The 20,681-nt window shown below is 35.8% G+C and overlaps 1 protein-coding gene across 3 annotated transcripts in view; it reads right to left on the bottom strand.

Annotated features, from left to right (window-relative positions):
* Positions 1–1,915: 1,915 nt before the first annotated feature.
* The window catches only part of ptc (protein patched), a 47,668-nt gene continuing 28,902 nt past the window's right edge, over positions 1,916–20,681 (bottom strand). For 2 of the 3 annotated variants that reach the window (XM_012484964.3, XM_086915855.1), the window contains exons 5-11: positions 16,981–17,078; positions 16,463–16,676; positions 7,003–7,410; positions 4,992–6,830; positions 4,419–4,910; positions 4,035–4,158; positions 1,916–3,858 (exon numbers count right to left, since the gene is read on the bottom strand). In XM_012484964.3, the coding sequence (XP_012340418.1) occupies positions 3,716–3,858; positions 4,035–4,158; positions 4,419–4,910; positions 4,992–6,830; positions 7,003–7,410; positions 16,463–16,676; positions 16,981–17,078 (3,318 nt within the window). In that variant the 3' untranslated portion in view covers positions 1,916–3,715. The remainder of the gene's footprint in view (positions 3,859–4,034; positions 4,159–4,418; positions 4,911–4,991; positions 6,831–7,002; positions 7,411–16,462; positions 16,677–16,980; positions 17,079–20,681) is intronic. The other variant, XM_086915854.1, reaches the window with a different exon arrangement.

Here is a 20,681-nt window from a genome sequence, read left to right as displayed (position 1 = left end):
ATACACCAATCGTTATCCCTTAATATTCAGACCTGGCCCCAGTTCCAAGAACTTTAGAAATTCTCAGATTTTACGTCCTTTCCTAGAATTTTAGATTTTCCGTCAATTTGATATTATTTTCTAGAATTATTTATAATTCCTGGAAAAATTTTTCGAGCTATCTTCTATCAACTTATGTTTTCCTAATGAAAAATCCAATTTTTGAACAGGCAAATTTGTTGGCTGAATTTTACCGTTATAATAGGAAAGTCTAATTTAACAGGATGTACTTTTTTTTAGAATTCCAGCAAATATCTTTGTCACTTTTTTTCTTATTTTATTAAGATAACATTTGGGAAATACTGGAGAAAATATCAATATATTACTTATGTTATTTTCTTTATATTTTTTTAAATTTTATATTTGCCTTTTATACTTACCTCTTATACTTACCTTGCTGTACTTACCTTCTAAATTAGCCATATTTTCAGTCAATTCATTTTTTAACAGTTTACTTAATTCTAAATGATTGTGAAATATATAGAATGGATTTATTAATATTATGATTATTAATATTTTGTTAATTTGTAATAATAAAACATTTCAAATAGAAGTTGTATGGCTTTAAATAAGGAATATTTTATTGTCATCAGTTTTTTGATGAAAGATCTTTGGATGTTATCTTTGTTTTTTTAAATAAAATCATTTTTAATAAACTTATAGATGCATTTCCGTTTTCTCCATATAAAAGTATTAAGCTATTTTTACCAAAAATCTATTAATTTAAAAGATATTTAATATGAATTCATTTTTTAAACTATAAATTATTTCTTAGTTGTAATGTTTAATACTTTTTTATAGAGAATATTGATATCCATTTATTGGAGCATTAAAAATTATACATATCTTTTAAATACTTATTTTTTATGATATTACATTTTCAAAAGTTATAGAAATAGAATAAAAATATAAAATATGTAAAAAGAATATATACATATATTTTCTTTAAATATATATAAGATATAAATATATGAATAAGTGTATATTTAGATAAAATGAATGATAATTAAATTAATAAAATATCAAAGTTGGATTCAAATTTTACAAATATAGATATGGAAAAAGATAAAATTAAAAAATTTATAAATAATTAGAGAAGAATAAAGTTAAGGAATCTATCTTTAGAGTGTAGTAAATAAAACTAATATAGATAGAAAGAACAAATAGTTAGAGAATAGAGGTAGAGATAGAGTAACAATTAACTATCATTATCTTGTGTGTATTCATAGTATCTTTTTAAAAGGATAAAATAGAATAAGAGTTAAAAACTAGCGCCATCTCTTGAATGCTTTAAAAAAAATATCTAAAAGAAATGTCTTTGATAATCTTAAGATGGCGCTGAATGTTAATTCTTATTTTATATCTATCTTTCTTTTATTATTTTCTCTCCTTGTCTATATTAGTTTCATTTGCGGCACTCTAAAGATGGCGCTGATTCCCATATTTTTATTCTATTTCTATCTTTTTCTGATTATTTGCTTTTCTTTTCTATACTTGCGCATGATCAGAAGTATAAGCTTAATATTTTAAAACTACAATGCATTATGATATTTAATCTAAATACTAAATAAATATTATATTGGCTAAGTACTTTTAAAACAGTTGCACAAAATATACTATATTTTAATATAAGATCTAATGTAATTTTGACAAAAGATACTGATAATAACAGTATTAAATAAATAAAAGCTTGGCAATGAAAATATTAAGAAAGAATTTTTAAATATTGTATGAAAAATAATCGAAGATGTGTTTGTGGTGATTGATTATTATCTGTAATCTTGTAAAACAATTCAAATATACAATCCAATATAACAAAGAATATAATATAATAGAAAAATGGAAGAGGAAAAGAGGAATTAAAAATAATAATTAATTATATTTTAAATTATTATATTTATGTACAATTGAAGATTATAAGTCATACAATTAACTGTTTCTGCATGTAATATATAAAAATAATTAGCTTCTATAATATTAAAAATAATAGTAAGTTAATTGTTCCTCCAATTGAATTGCAAAATCATGATATTTGACTTTGTATTTAACTAGGAATTCGTGATAGAATTTAGGATATAAAATGGAGGTATATTGACTATTTTTTTTTATGAAAATGTTTTATGCACAGTAAAGATTCTACATCTACAATAAAACATCTTTTTCATTAAATACCTTATTTGTATTCTGTATGTTTACAAGATGACTTCACATAAAAATACTTCTTTTATTGTACATAATTCTGTAACACCTAACGAAACATAAACATAAGCTGTGGAATAATATATTACACTTTTTTACATTAGAGGTACGAATCGGATAAATTGACTTATTTTATTAAATTAAGTAACGATTTTATATAAAAATATATAGGATGACATAAATAATGAAGTATTTTTACAAATTATCATACGAAATAGACATTGTACAAAACGAATCGCTTTAAATAGACGTGATATCAAAGTGAGGACGTAAAAATAAATAATAAATAGATTTTAGATTTAATATCGCTCGAAGTCATATACACACTGCACTATATAAATGTTAGCGTACAAAATAAATAATTATTCGAAATTTTATAATCTTTTTCAAGGCACCACATTGTAGTCGTTGCAAAAAACGTCGCAAAAGAGCTACACTTCGTCGTAATTACTTCTAAATTAGAAGTTATACTTAACATTATTACGTAAACGTAATCTGCAAATTTTCGGACACCTATATACCCAAAAAGGTACAAACGATTTGATAATTGTTTAATTTATTTATTTCAAAGAAAGTCATTGTCCGTAAAAATCTCAAATTACATATTATGCGTATAATACTACTCGTATCTTCTAAAAAAGAAAATATTCTGATATGTATTTCTGATGAATAAACATTTCCAAAAATATTATATTTGTTATATAACACTTTAGAAGAAATTATTAGAAAAAGTTTTATAGATATTCAAAATCTTGCTTTTTTTTTTTTTTTAATTATCGTTATATTATTAATAATTATGGAACAGACATTAAAATTTTTCTAAAATAATATCCTTATAGTTTCACGGAAACTGTCGTATACCACAGAGCATAGTAAAGCATTTTCTTTGACGTGGTCGATTTATTAAAAATATTGTTTTATTTATTTCAATAAATTATCAAACATTCAATACGTTAGAAATAAAGTGACAAACATTCGTACATATGGCCCGCATTGAATGTATGATACAAATATAAATGCATCTTTGAGAACATTTATATACACGTATCACTGTGCGTATCGATTCAGTACTTCTGAGTTATAATACTTTTGTTTTTTTCGAAGAAGATAAGCACGTTGTGTTATTAACGATGTGAGAGTACCTGGTAAACTTTAATTATTGGCTTTTCACGTTGTTCGAAATTTGTCCGCAGTATTCTCTTTAAAAATTAAAGCAATGAAGAAATTCTTTCATGTATTTAATTTACGAATGATTGAGAGAGTTGATGACACGTGTCACGTTTAACTAGAAACTTTACGCGAACCTATCTCGAATAGAGCCATTATTATTTAAATTTTGGGTACTCGCACATCATTATACGTTCTACTAAAAGAGATAGAAGAAAAAGAACTATAAATCTATCCTAGTCAGCCTTCTGTATGTTCCCGCTTTGCATGGTATTTGAGCAGTAGCTGCCGGTCGTCCCGGTCCTTATTATTAGTGTTTATTTGGATTAGAGTCTGAATCCGGTTCAGAACCGGAACCGGAAGACTCCCCACCATTAACGTTCGCACTGCAGCGCGAGCTCCTTCGGCTACTGGAAGTCGTGTGCCTGCATTTTTCGCTACGATCCACTGTACCTACAATAATTTTACATTGAAATCAATATCTCGTAAAAAATTGCAAAATTGTAAAAATACAATTTTTGTACATCATATTTCAGTGAGTTATATTAAAAGAGTATTCGACGTATATAAAAATAATATTATAATTGTACAGAAGAAATTTTTAGTCAAACATTATTATAAATACTCACTAGTTAGCGGCGTATGAACTTCAACTTTTATATTAGCCGTCGCAGTGACCTTAGTTGTGATGTGAGATGTTGATGTCACTGGTGACATTCGACTAGATCCACTTGTATCTGATCCGCTACAGTTCTGTTAGTCATAAAACAAAAGCACACACGTTAATCATGCTTTGTGGATTTAGAGTATTGGCATCATTCACGTGTAGAAATCGCGTGTAGAAAAATGATTTAAAAAAAAAAATAATAATAATTTAAATGTAAGCAGTTATAAAAATAGAAAGCAAATGTTCAAAAGCATTCTCAATTCAAGTAATAACAAAAAAAAAAAAAAATATCAAATGAAAGAGGAAATATTTCAAAACAATATAATATTAATAAAGCATAACGTACCTGATTACCACAAGTTGACGTCGTTTCAACTTTCAATTCTGGCTGAACAATAATACAAGATTCTTGCGTACTGTGCCATGAATTGGGTTCCTCGGTGATAGTTGTGAGAGAAGGTTCAGCATGTAGCCTAGCATTATCAATTTTGTACGATCTTCTGGGAGGTGCAGGCGGCTTTGATCTTCTGACGATTGGCGAGGCAGGTGGAGTCGGCGTGGAAATACGATCCGGATGATCATTGGGTATCACTTCTGGAGATGGTCCAATGAAAGACAACAAGATAGGGAAAAAGAATAATCCATTCACTAAACCGATCCCAATAAGACACAATAACACTAAGAAAAAATATCGAACGATGATGAAATCGAACTCGGAAAAGGCCAACATCACGACTGCCAATAAAATTGTCAATGCCCCGTGAATTACAGGTGCGGACATGTGTTCCAAAGCTAAACGGATTCTCCTGTCCCTGCTTCCAATGCTTGTGACGAAACTCTGTAAGAACAAATGCAAGATTATAGAAAATGATAAAAAAAAATTCATATCATATATGTAATTGTTTTCATTTTTACTGACCAGACAAATATGTACTGTAAAGTGTACGGCAATTCCGACGCTAACAACCAACAGGACAGCGGGAACAGCGCTCAATTTTATGTCGCAAAGACCCATAATTCCGAGGAGTTGTAGAACCACGGCGGCAAGAGAAGAACCAACTAATAAAGCTGCCCAAAAATTCAACAACAGTATTCCAACAACAACAACGCTGGCGGTTAAAGCAGCCAATAGAGCAATGCCCAAACAATTTCTTAAATCCATGTATTGCTCCCAAAAAAGGAATGGTATACCGGAAGGAAAATTTGGTAGGCCTCGTTCCTCGAATTTTTTGCACAATTTTCTCACACTACTGATCAATTCAGTGATTTCCTGTGTATCTGTAAGCTTATGCAGATAAAACGGCATTTGTGCATAAGTCAAAGGCATGCTCTTTGGAATTTTCAACTCGTGGTCGTTGGTATAAATCCATTGTCTGGGCTCGGGCCTTAAATTCGCCTGGGAAGCACCATAAGCCAAAACGTCGTTCGATACCCATGCGCTTAGATAATTGTAAAAGGCACGTGGATTGATAATCCCTTCAGAATCGACCAGCCTGACTTGAGTGACTAACGACTTGTCGATAGGATTGTCTACATGACCAGTTTGTACCAACAATTTATACGCCAGAATTGCATCGTCGCTTGCATTCTTGTACCATCTTTCCTGCGTAATACAACCATTGCTGTAATCCTTGTCAAACGCACTTTGCAATCCCTTCAACCAATCTCTGAATAAACTCAACCAGAACTCGGGCAGGCCACCGTTATCGTTCTTGATCACGTTCTTTATCCTCATAAAGGCATCGTGATACTCGTACAGCAACCTTTGATTATTAGGATACTCGAATTCCCTCTGAGTAACGGCGTACATGTTGTAGAATCCAAAATACTTCGCTTGAGCAGCTAGGAAAGCGTGTTCATTCGAGTTCCGTGGGACCAGATCGGTTAACTCGAGGCCATCGTTCACCCTTATAGCTTGCCAAACACTGCCAACCAGCACCGCGACCAAAATCATCATCCCGAACACTTTGGTCGCCGGTCTGGTAACGAATGGGGCGTAGTGCCTTGCAGCCAGCTGCGTCAGGGAGAAGCTCAGGCAATCGTCCTGGCTGCACCCAGTCAGAGTGTCCTCTTCGCTGCACTGTTTATCCAAATCCACCTCGATGTTTCCCCCGACCCAGGACTCATTCTGCACGTTCTGCGACGTTAAAATTTGCGTGCAAGTCTCGCGACGCTCGGGCGGGATCGCCCTTGTCACCGTTTGTTTCGCCGTTCCGTTGCAAGCACGGTGTGCGTACTTGTTCCTGCCTGTGTTCGAGGGCAAGCAGCAGCAAAGTATGTCTGAACGGCCTGAACGGCGCCTTCTCAAGTCGAGACTGACCATAGCCGGGAAAACGAGCAGCATGGCGGCCAGGTTGAAGAGTAACAATATACCAGCTTGCAAGCAGAACACTCTGAGCGCGGGGATCGGGATTATCGCCGCGGCAAAGAACGCTGACACGTTGCTGATTCCTGCCAGAAGTACGGATAGGCCGGTTCGTTTCAAGACCACCCCTGTCTGCTCTCCGCTAGGCACTTCGTTCACTGAGAGCTCGGCGTACGTGTGCGTGAGTAGGAACATGTCGTGAACACCGAGCCCAAGAGCTAGGAACGGGACGATCTGAGTGGTTGCCGCGTTGAAGGGGATCCCGAGAAGGGCGCAGAACCCCAAACCTGCCGCCACGGTCGCGCAGATTAGCATCACACCGGCTATACCGACGCCAGCTTGGGAACGCACTGGATCCTTCCATCGAAGAAGGACTATACCTGCGTACAATATCTGAAAGGAAATTGTTGTTGTTTTTATTACACAGAGAGAGTAGGTAATAATAAGAAATAAAGGAGTCGCGTGATAATCTATGCGGTTAATCGAAATCGAGAATTTCAAGGGAGCATTTATTATTCCAGGACATGATATTTCTACTTTATTGTATTTTGTTTCTTGTACTAACCATCAGTGAGCATCCAATAGCGATTTTCGTAACGCACACCTCGCTATACTTTCCAAGAATGTCGTTCATGGTGGTCGTGCTGAACGCATATAAACTGTACGGCGTCGAGTCATTCGCGTCCAGATGCTTCTTCACTTGGTTACTGAAAGCCCGTTGCCAGGTCTTGAGCACTTGGGCAGCCTTTTCCTGGGACCAATCGATATGATGTACCTTGTACGTGCGGTGGAAGAAATCGTAAAGCTCTCGCTCTCCCATCAGCTGCACAACGGTTTGGAGCGCAGCTGCACGGGTCAAGTGACCAGTCTTATTGTGCTTAGCACCACCGACCAACAACTCCTCGGGCCAGTGCATATATTTCGCCGCGAAACCGTAACACCCACCCGTTAATTCAACTCCTATATCCGGTACCTGGAATCGAACGAATTGCACGGATTAATATCTTGTGTAAAATAAAGTTCTTTACAGTTCTTTATTAGTTATTCCATTTCTAGTTACCCCTAGATTCTAAGAGTTGGTAATTTTTACGATTGATAAGTTTTCATTTAACAAATAATATAGTAAAATTGGAAGCTAATCACATGATTCCCTAATAAAATTATATAAAATTATATATCAAGTGTTGATACATTCGTAGGATAATTTTACAAGACACACAGTTCAGTAAACGCGATATTTCATATATATTCCGACATTATTCCCTCGCAAGTATTATTACATGGACATTAATGAATTAGACTATCACAATGCATTCGTTTCATAATATAAGATAAGACTCATCCATAGTTCATCTTGTCCACGTTATTTATCTTGGCATGATATAGAGAACCATTGGACAACGTCCAAGCAGCTAAACAACGATCGTTTAAAGTCCTCACTGGTATGCTCCTTTTATAGGTCTCATAAAATCTTGCTGTGAGGTCCGTAACATCCTATGCTATCCTCTGTCTCACTTACGATCGCGTTTTATCACTTCCTGACCCACAAAAAAAAAATATCCAGTTCGAAATCTTTCTTCGATTCGGAATTCTCTCGACAAGAATCTCTTGATTCTTAGTTCAACACGCGTAATCGTTTGTAAATACTCTTAATTAGATCAAAATGTTTTACTTAATGTTAAGACTACTGATAATACAGATAATAATGTGAAATTTCTTTCTAGGTAAAGATAAGAAAATTATATGCAATTCACATAAAAAGTATATATTAATTCTTTTAAAATGAAATGATCAACATTCTTTATATCGAATTGTTTTTGAAATACATTATAATCAATACGTTAAAATATAGCCACAATGTGATCCAAAGTTTTCTCTAAGATAGTTTTTAATTATTCCAATTTTGTTTTGTACATATTTATCATAATATAATTCTTATATTTTTCATTAATGAAAATTATATTTTTATTTCAAAATACTAATATGAATCCACTTAAAAAAGAGCTACACAACATTTTTCTCAATATTTTTATATTCAAAATCGTTAATACACTTATTCTGTATACATATGTATCGTGTACTTGATAACGTAGGGATGAATGAACTTAAACACGTTGGAACGATACACAGAAGATCGAGTGTGAATGAATTCTACGAACGAATGTAGAATTTCGAGCATAACAACACGTTATACGATACGAATATGCGACGAATGTTTGATAATTGAAATAGTGTAACCAAACAAGAGATTACCATGGCATGTAAAAACATAATATTTTTTAATTCACTTGTTAATGTTATATACACGTTTGAATTATAATTTATTGAATTTATCGATGTTTCGTTCGAAATGAAGAAAATTTTATTCAAATGTAACTTAAATTTTGTTAAAATCAAATTATTCGATTTTTTGAAGTAATAGTCATTTGAAAATGAAGTTAAATTATTTGATTTCATATTATTATATTTCAAGAATATATAAATAAAATAAATAAAATGAATTTCTTATTTATCTAAGATATGTAATATATCTTTCCAGACGGTCAATCAATCAAGATCGATATTTTCCCCACTAATTTTAACTTTTCCAGATAAATCGTATATCATTCTCCGCAAATTAAACTAATAATGTATACGTATGATCGATAATCACCAATTAATTATCCCAGAACCGAGAAATTTCGAGTTCGGGGAAATCGTCGTTGAAAAGGGGGAGAGAACAAAAACGAAGGCAGCAAAAACGCGAGATACCGTGGGACGTTAATCGCATACTAACGAGCCAGTATTAATTACCAGCAATTAATTCGTCGATTATCGCACAGCAATTAAGCAAACGATTGAATGGCGAAAAGGTTGACCAATGCACTTTACCTTATCAACGTTTGATTATGTCATGTAACATTAAAAATCTTTCACCGATTACGAGAATATTTAATTTTAAAACAATTTTGACGCGAATCAAATCGAACATAGAAGTTTGATATTGTTAACATTATCCTCTTTGAAAAAATTTGTTCCCTCTTTACAGGAGAAGATCGATCCTTTTTCGATCATTCTAACGCTTAAATTTTTACAAATTAACGAATAAAACAAATAATGAAATACATTCATTTTTTCTCGCAATTTCACAATCACTTTTCACTCATCCAAATTATTATCAAATATCCGTTAAAAATATAGATAACGAATTTCCAATTACTTCTAATATAAATCAAGCATTATTTTACCATAATTACTTTCAATAAAAAAAGGAAGGAGGGGGGAGGAGTGAATTTGATGTAAACTTGCGATGGTTAAACCATCCATCTTTCATTAGCCGATGCAACGAAGAGGTCGAGGACCCCGCGACGCGGTACCAGCACACGAGACGGAGGGTAATACTAGAGGCCACCCAGGGTGCTTATCGCGTGTCTCAGATATCGATACACAATGCTGTGATCCGTCACGATATCTTGTTCGTTGATTTTTGAAAACCGTTCCGTGAACGCCGACAATTTGTTGGCCATGCCGCGACGCCAGATTGCGATCATGATGGGTGATTCTGATCGAATTGCACGCGCGATATCGTGTTCAATGGTCCGTTTGCTTTTTGCGAATCTGCAAATGGATTTGGTTTCACAACGTAGGTGAGGATTTAACGTGGGATAGGATAACGCGTGATTGTAACGGCATGGCGAAATATAGCTTTTTCGACTCTTTCGTTTGATATATTCTTGGAACTGGAGACCGCTTTATATGCCATAAGAAGATGTAGAAGATGTTTTCTTTTGTTTCCCGATGCCGGCAACACTGTAGCAGTAATTTTGCTAATGGGCCATGTAACTGATAATGCTATTATTTGAAATTTTTACGATCATATAACTTCTGGTTGCACGGGGGCCACAAAAGTGATACGATCGTAAAATTTGAATAATAGTAGAGAACACTATCAATTACACGTCTCTAGAGAGAGAGAGAGAGAAATTGCTGCAGTATTTCTGATATGTAGAAAAGCAAAAAGCATTTTACGAGCTTTTCTTCTAACCACACACAATATATATTATTAACGTATTATAATATATATAATATGTATAATATGTATAATATGTATAATATAAGTAATATTACTGTAAATTGGCACTCTCACTTTTACAGTTAACGCGTTGCATCGTATTCGATAAAAAAAGGAAATTGGATATTTCATTAAATTTTCTTTTAATCCGACTCGAAATCGCCATCGAAAATTCTTATAATCGTCAGAAGCCATCAAGAGCGCGTCAAGAGCTCTTATTCTTCGTCGATTTTCAAAGACTTTCTCCCGTCCGGGCGGTTTTTATATCACCTGCATAAAGGCCGGCCCTCGTTTCGCGTTGAGTATAAAATATAGAGGGCTGGTCGACGGATGCTACCGGATGTCGGGCCGGCATACCAAATAAAGCCCGGCTGAACGTGATTCTACCTGTGATTCGGGCGGCGGACGTGTTGCACGTGGACGTCCGTGTTATGTAATTCCACGAACGGGCATACTATGCGTGTCACAAAACGTCAAGCGTACTACTGGCACGCTTTTCTTGTTTTTCTCCGCGTGTTCGACCGCTAGTCGCTAACGGCGAACCGGTAGCCGTCTTATATTCCACTTGAATCCCGCGTCTCTCGCACCTGGATGCTCTTCCCCTTCCTCCCTTCTCCTAACCTTGCGCCATTTTTGTCGATATCAAGGATTTGCTTCCGTTAGATTGGTGTCTCGTGCATTTTGCGCTGCATCTGCCATTTAGGGAAGCTTAACCGGCGGCGAGAATAATAATTTTTGAAAAATCGATATGATTGAAAAGATATTAGATTTCGAAAAATGGAAGGGGTCCGTTTATCCATTTTCAGAATCGATCTGATATTATAGTGAAAATATAATATATAAAACTCTAACGTAATCGTAATCATCTAACGTAAATCACACATTAGAATAAATATTTTAAAGCAGTTTAAATTATATTTATATCGCTCAATTCTATTTTAATCGAGATCATTTTACCCTTTCATTTTACTCGAAAATCCAATTCGTTCGACGAAACGAATATCCCGCTCTCTCCGAATACAGAGAGCAGCTGTTCTCCGTGTTAACGATTTTCCCAGGAAGGAAGCGGTATCCGTTCCCTTGGAAGATCACGTATCTGTTCCGGATCTTATCGATCCTCCCAACTATCCTAGGAGGACGGGCCTCTTCATTAATTATACGATCGGCATGGATCGGATAATAATTCCATTAACCACTCATGAAAAGCAGGAATCTTTTAAAAAAGGGCCCGAGGCTAGAGGCGCATCCTTGTCCATTGGAGGGCCGCATCTTGCTTGGATCTCGTGGAAGTCTTAACGAGCCGGGTCCGTGTGCACGTGGAGTAACGCCGGCACGACTCGCTTCGTCGTGCCACCCCAGCCAACTAGATTTTAATTGATCCGCGGCCGCAATTAAGCCGAGCAACGGCTTCACGTTAAGAGCTTAATCGGTCGTAGATCCTTCATGTAACGGGGCACGCGTGTCCGTTTACTTTGAGTCTCGAGTGTTGGAGAGGATCGAGAGAGGGAGAGAGAGGTTTTGAGGAATGCTTGAAGGTGATGAAGTACGTTCTTCGTGATGAGTACGCGGTGTGAAGGTTGAAAAGTGGAGATTAGTTTTAATGGAAGTTCGCTTTCGAGCGAACGGTTTCGTTGAATGTGCTTTTTGTTTTCGTTTAAAATTGATTTTAAAGCGATGAAAATGGTGCTTCAAGGCTTTAAGTGAGGATTAATTGGTTGAATTTCACTCGAAGCTATTTTAGAAGGTATGAATTCGTTATCCATTTCGAAACATTCTTTCATATTTTTCGATTATCGAAAAACTCTAATCTTTGTTTGTTCAAATGATTTGAAAACGATTTGTCGAATTTGAATTTTCTTTCATTATTATTGAATTCAAGTAATGTGTATGATTAATCTAGTTCTTCGATTTATATGAAAGATTTGTAATCAAATTTCTGATTACGTAAATGTTTAATCATACACGTAGAAAAAAAAAAAAGAAAAGAACTCAATAAATTTTCGATTATCGGAATATTTGATAATAGAAATATTTGAATAATTTATTAACGAACAGAGTGATTCTCTAAATCTCGAATTCACATTTCGTGTCGTGTTATTGGAATATTAAAAATTTCTATCTTCTATCTTACATTAAAATGCTAAGTTATGAATATTAAATGTCGAATTTCTTTTATCTGATGTTAAATAAAAAAAACGGATCAGTTAAGAAATCATCCAAAACCCAGCCATTCGATTAATCCTCTTGTTTCCTACCATTGCCAATATATGATCGTTAACGCTGTGAAGTAAAATATTTCTGTCATCGGTGTCTTTAATGACGCATATTTAATGTTACGAAATGAAATATTCCCGTCATCACAAGCTATTATAGAATGTTAAAACTAAACTTTATTCCACCAATTTATTCTAAAAACTTAATCTACATATATGCCCTCCCTCCTATGAAACATTACGGGAGATTTTCAAAGATTTCTCGATATTAAATCTAAATTGATGTCACATACATATATTACTAAACACACATGGCAATCTGATCGTATATAAAAATGGAATTTGGCGATAAAATAAGATAATATTATTTTCGATATTTTGAAGATCGTAACAGTAAATAAACGAATAAAGTTTTTTAATTGCTTCCTTCCTAATTGCACGGTAACTGGACCATTTACATATTTATTCTTGTGCAATAAACAATATCCAATATGGTGTATACGCAAGATTCATTGTGCATGCCTACGGCAACATTCGAATTGTTTCAGAGAGGGCTGACCGCACCACGTGGTCATTAAATGCAATTATCTTAAGTACACGTATGGAAATAGAAGTAGAAACGAGGGAGGAGATCACGCTCGAGGAAGAGAAGAGGCAAGCGTAAGGTCGAGGCAAGAACAAGGGAGATCCGAAGAAGGGTGGAAAAACGAGCGTGAAAAGAGGGAAGGGAGAGATACGATTTCTCCATCCTTTCGAGATCGGATGACATAAATCCATGCTTTCAATTATGCGAAATTAATTGACCGCACCTTGTATCTTCCCCCTGCAATTTCTCCTTCCCTTCCCTTTTTCCTCTCACCCTACTCCCTTTCTCGCTCACCAAGTTCACGCGTACTCGTGGAGTAACCGCTTACTCGTGTATTCACGTTTCTTTGTGCTTAAGTCGCAAGTTTGATTTCTTTGAATTATTGAAATGAAATTATAGCAAAAATTATCCATCGAAACAAATAAGCACGAAATAACGATCATCTATGTATATTATTATTTACACAAGAAAAATCATACTTTTTTCACCATCGAAAAACTGAGAAACGCGTTAACGCTCCGTCTTTTCTTCGAAAAAGAAATTTCTCCCCTGCGAAAGATCGTTTCCACTCCGTCGGTCTCCACTGTCATTACCATATTAGAATTTCAACCGAGAAACCTGTCATTTCGCGTTTCCGCGTACAATCTCTCTACTTCCTATCGCGGGACGTTCCGAGAAGCGATCCTCGCGTACACGCGAGAAAGCCGGCCGTGTATGTTAATGGCGGGTACGAAAGGAGGGGGCCGGCGTAATGCGTCGGCGACGAAAAAGCGTGCGTAATGTCGGCGACCACCGGCGTGGCTCAATAATGGCGCGCATCTCTCGATTTTATTATTTTAATGCCGGCCCCGACCGCCGCGGCCCACGCGACTCGCATACACATTCACCCGATCCTCGCATGGGAATCGTTTCATTCACCGCCGCCACTCTCCGGCTGTACCGTTTTCTTTCTCGCGTCGTTCGCGACTTTACGATCGAATATTGATCGTTTCGTGGCCACCTTATGGGGCCCGCGTGAAATTCGTGCACTCAGGCTGAAACTCATAGACCACCGCACCATTACCTTAACAAAATTGCCGATATTTCAGTATTTCAGCTCAATAATTGAATATCCAGGCTGAAGATTATGGACTTTAAATTGCAACACAATTTTTATTGCACGAGTCAAGTGACGTTCAGTTCGTATCTTTTACGATATGACTATCTACCTTCTACACGAAGGCGAGTATTATCTAGATTTGATTGATGGAAACGAGAGTATTTGGGTATGAATATAAATTGACGTAAATTTTAATTTTTAGATGAACGGACGTATTGTGAATCGGCGTAAAACACTCCTTTCCGCTCGATGAAACATCTGTTACATCATTGCATAGCAATTCGATTCTATCGATTCTCTCCTCCCCTTTCGAGCAACTGAATATCATAAAATCCAATACATGACGAACACTACCTCCATCCGAATATCCTTCCACTTCGTCCTCCTCTCCGGCTGGCCTCCGAAGGAAGGCGTAAAAACCCTCGCGGCTCGCACAAAGTCGTGCCACTCCTTATCGGCGTTTCACGCGGTGAAAAATTTTCGATTTTGATTGCGGTATACGCGCATGCGTGCGCATACGGGCATAGACGTGGTACATACAGGCATGGTCAATTAAATATTCATTACTGCCGGCTCCGGCCACGGAATACTTCGCGGACATCAAAGCGGAATCGACGAGTCGCTGTCCAGGACCTACCGGACTCGGTACGTGCACGCAACCGGTCGTCACCGGCCGCGGAATTCCAATTGGCCACTTGTTATTCCGGACATCGATCCTATGAAACGAATCTTAGACGTCCGCAGCCTTCCCCTACATTGTACCCGTCGCGGCCTCGGCAATTCCGTAGCTACGAGACGGTATTTTGATAGCAATTTCGTCCATCCGACGGCGCCTCGCGCCACCAAAGGCTACTTCTTCCGCGTGGAATTTTTACCTCACCTCCTTTTATCACCCTGAACAACGCGAGAGGTGGGCTAACTTTGGAATAAACTGAATTTTTGTGGAAAGAGGAATTTAGAGTTACGTATTATAGTTGGAGAATCGAATCTGTGCTTCGCTATCCTACCAATAATTATATATTCGATAAAATTTAATATTTCATCATCACGATCGTTGAATCGCCAATGCACCCCTTACACGCTCTGCATACTTCTCGATCGTGCTTTCTAATTCAACATTCTCTATCGTGTCGTAACAGTGATTATTCACCAATGCATCAATCTCCGGCCTTCCGATATCGGGGTCATAAATCTCGCGTACTTAAAGAGGCCGAGACAGAATTAAAGCTAATAAACGGAGCCGGCATAATTGCACGTAGCCCTATGAGTAATAACATCAATCCTTCCGACGTACCAACAATCGTGTTAATAAGTGGTTCGCGAGCTTTTTGCCTCGTTACGCTCTGCCGCAAACGTTACCAATAGTCACGCCGTGTAATACGCGTGTCACGAACTTGCTACTTGGGATACAATGGTTGCCAATGAAACACGAATCAACCGGGTGATCCGTGCATATTCCTCGAATATGTGAAAAAAGACAAAACGAAAATTAGATACGGGAAAAGTGTTCTTCTGCTTTCGTTGGATAAAACAAAATTTTTAAACGATTGAGACGATATAGCGGGATATGATCCTTATATATATATATGCGAGGATATAGAATCATGAGCTACATTAATTCAGAATAAATATAAGAAGAGAGAATATTTGCTTCGAAATGAATCTAACATTCAATTAAAGCATATAAGAAAAAGTAAAAATTCAAAGATATTTTAATCCTCAAGCAACACCTTTATTTCCTCCAGTAGAATATTTCATATCTGTCAACCATTATGGAGGAACGTGACACCGAGATACGAATAGAAAGGGGAAAAAAAAAAAAAAAAAATGGAAGGAAGAAAGCAAAAAAAGCCCGTAGATTCCAAGCTGCTTTTTACCAAGCTAATTTACAGCAACGATTACGAGGTTATCCTTTTTGCGCAATTTAATCCGAATTTGTCGGTATCAAAAGACGAAGCCACGAAACGCTGTATCAACAATTACACGCGAAGACTTTCACCTTAATCGGCGGGCTCGTACTACAATCTTGGAGACAAGGTGCGTTTGCCCGGGTTGGTTACTTGGTTGCTTGCTTACCTGCTGGGATTTTTTGTTGGGCGCGGTTTCCGGACACTCCGGGTCCGTTGGGTCGAGGCAAGGCTTGCTCTGGTAGCCGTTCGTTATCCCGGCCCTCTTCATGTAGTCCTCCAAAGTTTTGAAGGGAAACATGAACTGGAGTTTCTTCATCTCGTCGAGCATCCCCGATGGATTGAGATTCGTCCATTGGACAGGCTTGTGCGTCTGCGTCCGGCTATCGTGGAACAATAATTGAAAGGAAAAATGAATGACTCGTCGTCATTGTGCCGGGGCTCGTTCGAAAATTTTCCAATATTCTTCCATTCTTTTTTTTTTATTAGAAGTTAATAGAAATTGTAAGGTGTGAACCGAATATTTAATAACAGTACAGTTTGTCAATTAGTAATAAGATGAAAGGTTTGCTCGATGCAAATTAAATTCATAATATCTAAATTTTGATATAAAAATCAGTATGAAATTGGAAAAAGCTTAATATACTTCGAATAAAAATTTGTCAAAATTACTTTTCTTATACTTACGGTATGTGCACAGGATATTCTGGTCCCAGCAGCTTACTACCTTCCCAGAAACAATCGAGGGGTGTAATGATTGCGCATGGCATAATACTATCGAAGATCTAAAATTAAACACATTCGTGTTACAATCTATTCTATTTCTATTTTAATAAAAAAAAAAAACCCTTCTTAATCAACCCTTCTTAATATCCTTGATTCTCAATTCTCTAATTTCTAATTTTATCATTCAATAGATTTCTCAAATAACAATTGAAAAGTTTCTTCACCAACGATCAATGCCCAAATAGAACCAAAAACATTAAGGCGGTTTCGCAACATGATTCTCTTACACTTTTCTAACACTTAAAAATACGTGTTTAAGGGATAGATACGATTAGATGAAGAAGGAGTACATTATGGAAACGATGGATTCAGTGATTTCTCATTCGACAAATCGTTCCACTACGGTGAACCTCGATCAACGGAATTTCCCTCCTAGACACCGATAGATGAAAGAAATTGTCACGGTCCGATGTATTTAATGGATTATTCGATGACGAATCGTTCCCTGACACCAATTTACGATTATTTCTCCTTTTCTTCGATAGTGGACACTAACGATCGCCATAAGGTTTTTCTTGGTAGCGAGGCATTATGGAAGGCCACCTGCGTGTTCTCAGAAACTCGAATAGGGCGGTCTCTCCAACGAAGCGTTCCGTTTTTTCGGCCCTCTTGATTTACGAATTTGGATAGGATTCGAGGAATCTAGCGACGATTCGTTACATTGTCGTCCCCGAATTTCCGCGGCAAAATTTAATCGAGAAAGCACGTTAAGCTTTTTTTTTTTTTAAAACTCATGTCATTAAGTTTTTGAAAGGAGAACGATATTTCGATCTAGCTTGTAAAGGTGATCTAGCTTTTTATTTTAAGGATGGAAAGATCGATTAATAGATTTGATTTGAAATAAATGTTATACTATTGGGTTCCAAGTAATCTATGTACTTTCAAATGTATTTAACAAGGTATATCATAATTAGAGATAATAACTTTACTTTTTATTGTCGTTTAAGATAATACCTATTTTTGATTGTTATTCATTGTTTTCGGGAAATTTTTCCTTTGGTCCGAGAGATTGAAAGCGAGAAAGAAAGTAAAAGTAAGGGAGAAATACATTGTATGAATGTATTGTTATTACACACATTATGTAAACACATTTTACTTTAATACTGAAATTATGACGAGTAATGTATAAGACTGTGGAAATAATAAAAAAGGGAAGACATGAAAGAATGATCGAGAGTTTGAATGTATAAAAGTGGAATTAGCTTTGCATAATAACGGGGCTTCAACGCGAACTGTACTAAATTGCATCACATGCAATCCGTGCTGTTGCCCCTCTATTATCTTTTTCGCATGCATATTCAAGATCCGTAAACACTGGTTTTCATAAACCTTGTTTTAAATAAAAAATTACACGTAAAAGATTTTCTTCGCTCAAAAATGCGCTAAAAAAAATAAACGTTTCAACGAATAGGAGAATAATATTGAAATGATTTCGTTTGAAATTTATATGATATTAATTCATATTACTTTATTGTTAAACTTCTACTAATAAAATATATTACTCGGATGATAGATTTATACTTTTACTTTTTGACTTATGAAACGTTATTTTTCTGATCGAGATGAAATGTATATTACAATCTATTTCAATTGTACGATTCATGTAAACAGCAATTTTAGTTATTAAAGGCCAAAGACGCGATCGCGTTAAAAATAAAGCACCCTATACCTAGTCTTAACATAATAATATTCCTGCTTGCCTGAGATACAAGACACCGCCATGTGATTTAGTCGGATGCTCCGGGCAATTCCTGCATACTGGAACATCTATCATTGAACAGGAACTACGGAATTGAAATTTGATGAATCACATAGCTCTTTTTTTTTTTTTTTTTTTCGTTCTTTTAAATTATACTTTATATTCTTCACAGATATTGTTATTACATCGTATTTTATTATTCATAGATACAATCTATAATCTGTTTTCTTCAAATTTCTGATCCCTGATTGAGATTGCCAAATATTTTGTAACGGATCTCAATGTGATTATTTCTAATCGTTTTAATTAAAAATTGTTCGAATCCCCGAGTAAATTTTAACAAATTTGCATCGCCAATTGAATCAGAATGAAACCAATCCTATCACATTAGGAATTAAATATTAAATATCGGAATTATTCTAAGAAATCTTTCTATTAGAGATACACTGTCTCGAAAGAAAAATTTGTCCTCGATCTCTTGAACTCACTGAATCGATGTTTCATGAAACGAAAATCGGTAGTTTCCCCGGATAAAAAAAAAATCGAGAGCAGCATGGAAAGAAACTGGCGTTCATATCGCGGAAACGACGTTCGATACACGCATCTCTCACGCGTTAATTTCCTGGTCTTCCCTTTTCTCTCGTCTAACGCGTCTGCTCGTTAGCGGTGCACAAGAAACGATGTAGCACGCGTGATACGACTTATACGCAAACCGGTGTTCGTTTGGCTTTTCAACCGTCGTATTCAATTTTCGACGTTTACGGCTGTACGTGAGCCGTTCGGCTACGATCTGGTAACTGGATGTTGGGAGACAAACGAAGAGGACACCGTGCTATCGTCTAGCGATGGCCACGAAAACATTTCTGAGAATCTTTCCCGATTTGTTTCCGTTTCGTTATTACTATTTTGGATTATTTTGGATTCAAGTTTGAAAGAGATGAATGGCACGGAATATGATAGATGGATTAATTAAGAATTGAGTCTAATTTTCTAAATGGATTAATAACAGGTCTCTAAAATTATAAAAATTAAATTATGGAACGTAATATGTAATTATAGATTAGTTCAGATGTGTAGTTCATTTGTAGAATACGAATATATTTGAAGATAATTCTATGATACATTCTCAATGCAGTGTCCAGTTTCGAAAGTAATTCTAATGAGTTTGATTCTCAAAATGTATTCGCGCCTAAATCTCGACACTTCGAGATTTCAAGATCGACAATTTTCTTTAAGTAACAAAAGGCAATTGTAAACAACGAGGCTTGAAGCGATGCTAATTTGGCTGGATTTGAAAATATTATGACAGGAAGATACGAAATTTTAAGCGCTGAATGCGTAAAAGGGTGTTGACATAAGGGTTAACTGAACTCTGACTAAGCTCCTACTATTTGAACAACTGCCAAGTGTCACTACTCAGATATATGATCGTCTTCGTAATGCACATAAACAGAGTAATGTTTATATGTGAATGAAGAAAAGAATTAAAAAAATCCATCTTTTTTTTTTCTTTTTTTAATAAAAAACTACTATTCGTTCACCAAAATTACTGGACAATAATAAAGAAAAAATTAAATCAAGAAGACGTATCGACAAAATATCACGAAATATAATTTCACAATTCTCTTCCAATGTGAAAAATTGTAGATTTTAACTTTTAAAAAGTTAAATTGGAATCCAAATAGATAAATAAACTATCTTATTGCAAACGTCTGATCCTTGCATCAGGATGGATCAGAACGGTTATCGTAGCCATCGCTAGTTTCGAGATTTCCTAATGGAAATCGAGGAGTCACAGTGCGAGCACAATAACGTCGATATCGTAGTTCACGCGTCGAATACGTGAACAGTGGACATACACGAACATACGTGACACCGCATATCTACTTACATCTAAAGTAAA

The sequence above is a fragment of the Apis florea genome, unplaced genomic scaffold (genome assembly GCF_048593485.1).
Source record: "Apis florea isolate Af1SG1 unplaced genomic scaffold, ASM4859348v1 contig_3798_pilon, whole genome shotgun sequence".
Taxonomy (NCBI): domain Eukaryota; kingdom Metazoa; phylum Arthropoda; class Insecta; order Hymenoptera; family Apidae; genus Apis; species Apis florea.
Note: the sequence above shows the minus strand (reverse complement) of the source record. Positions and strands in the feature narration are given on the sequence as shown.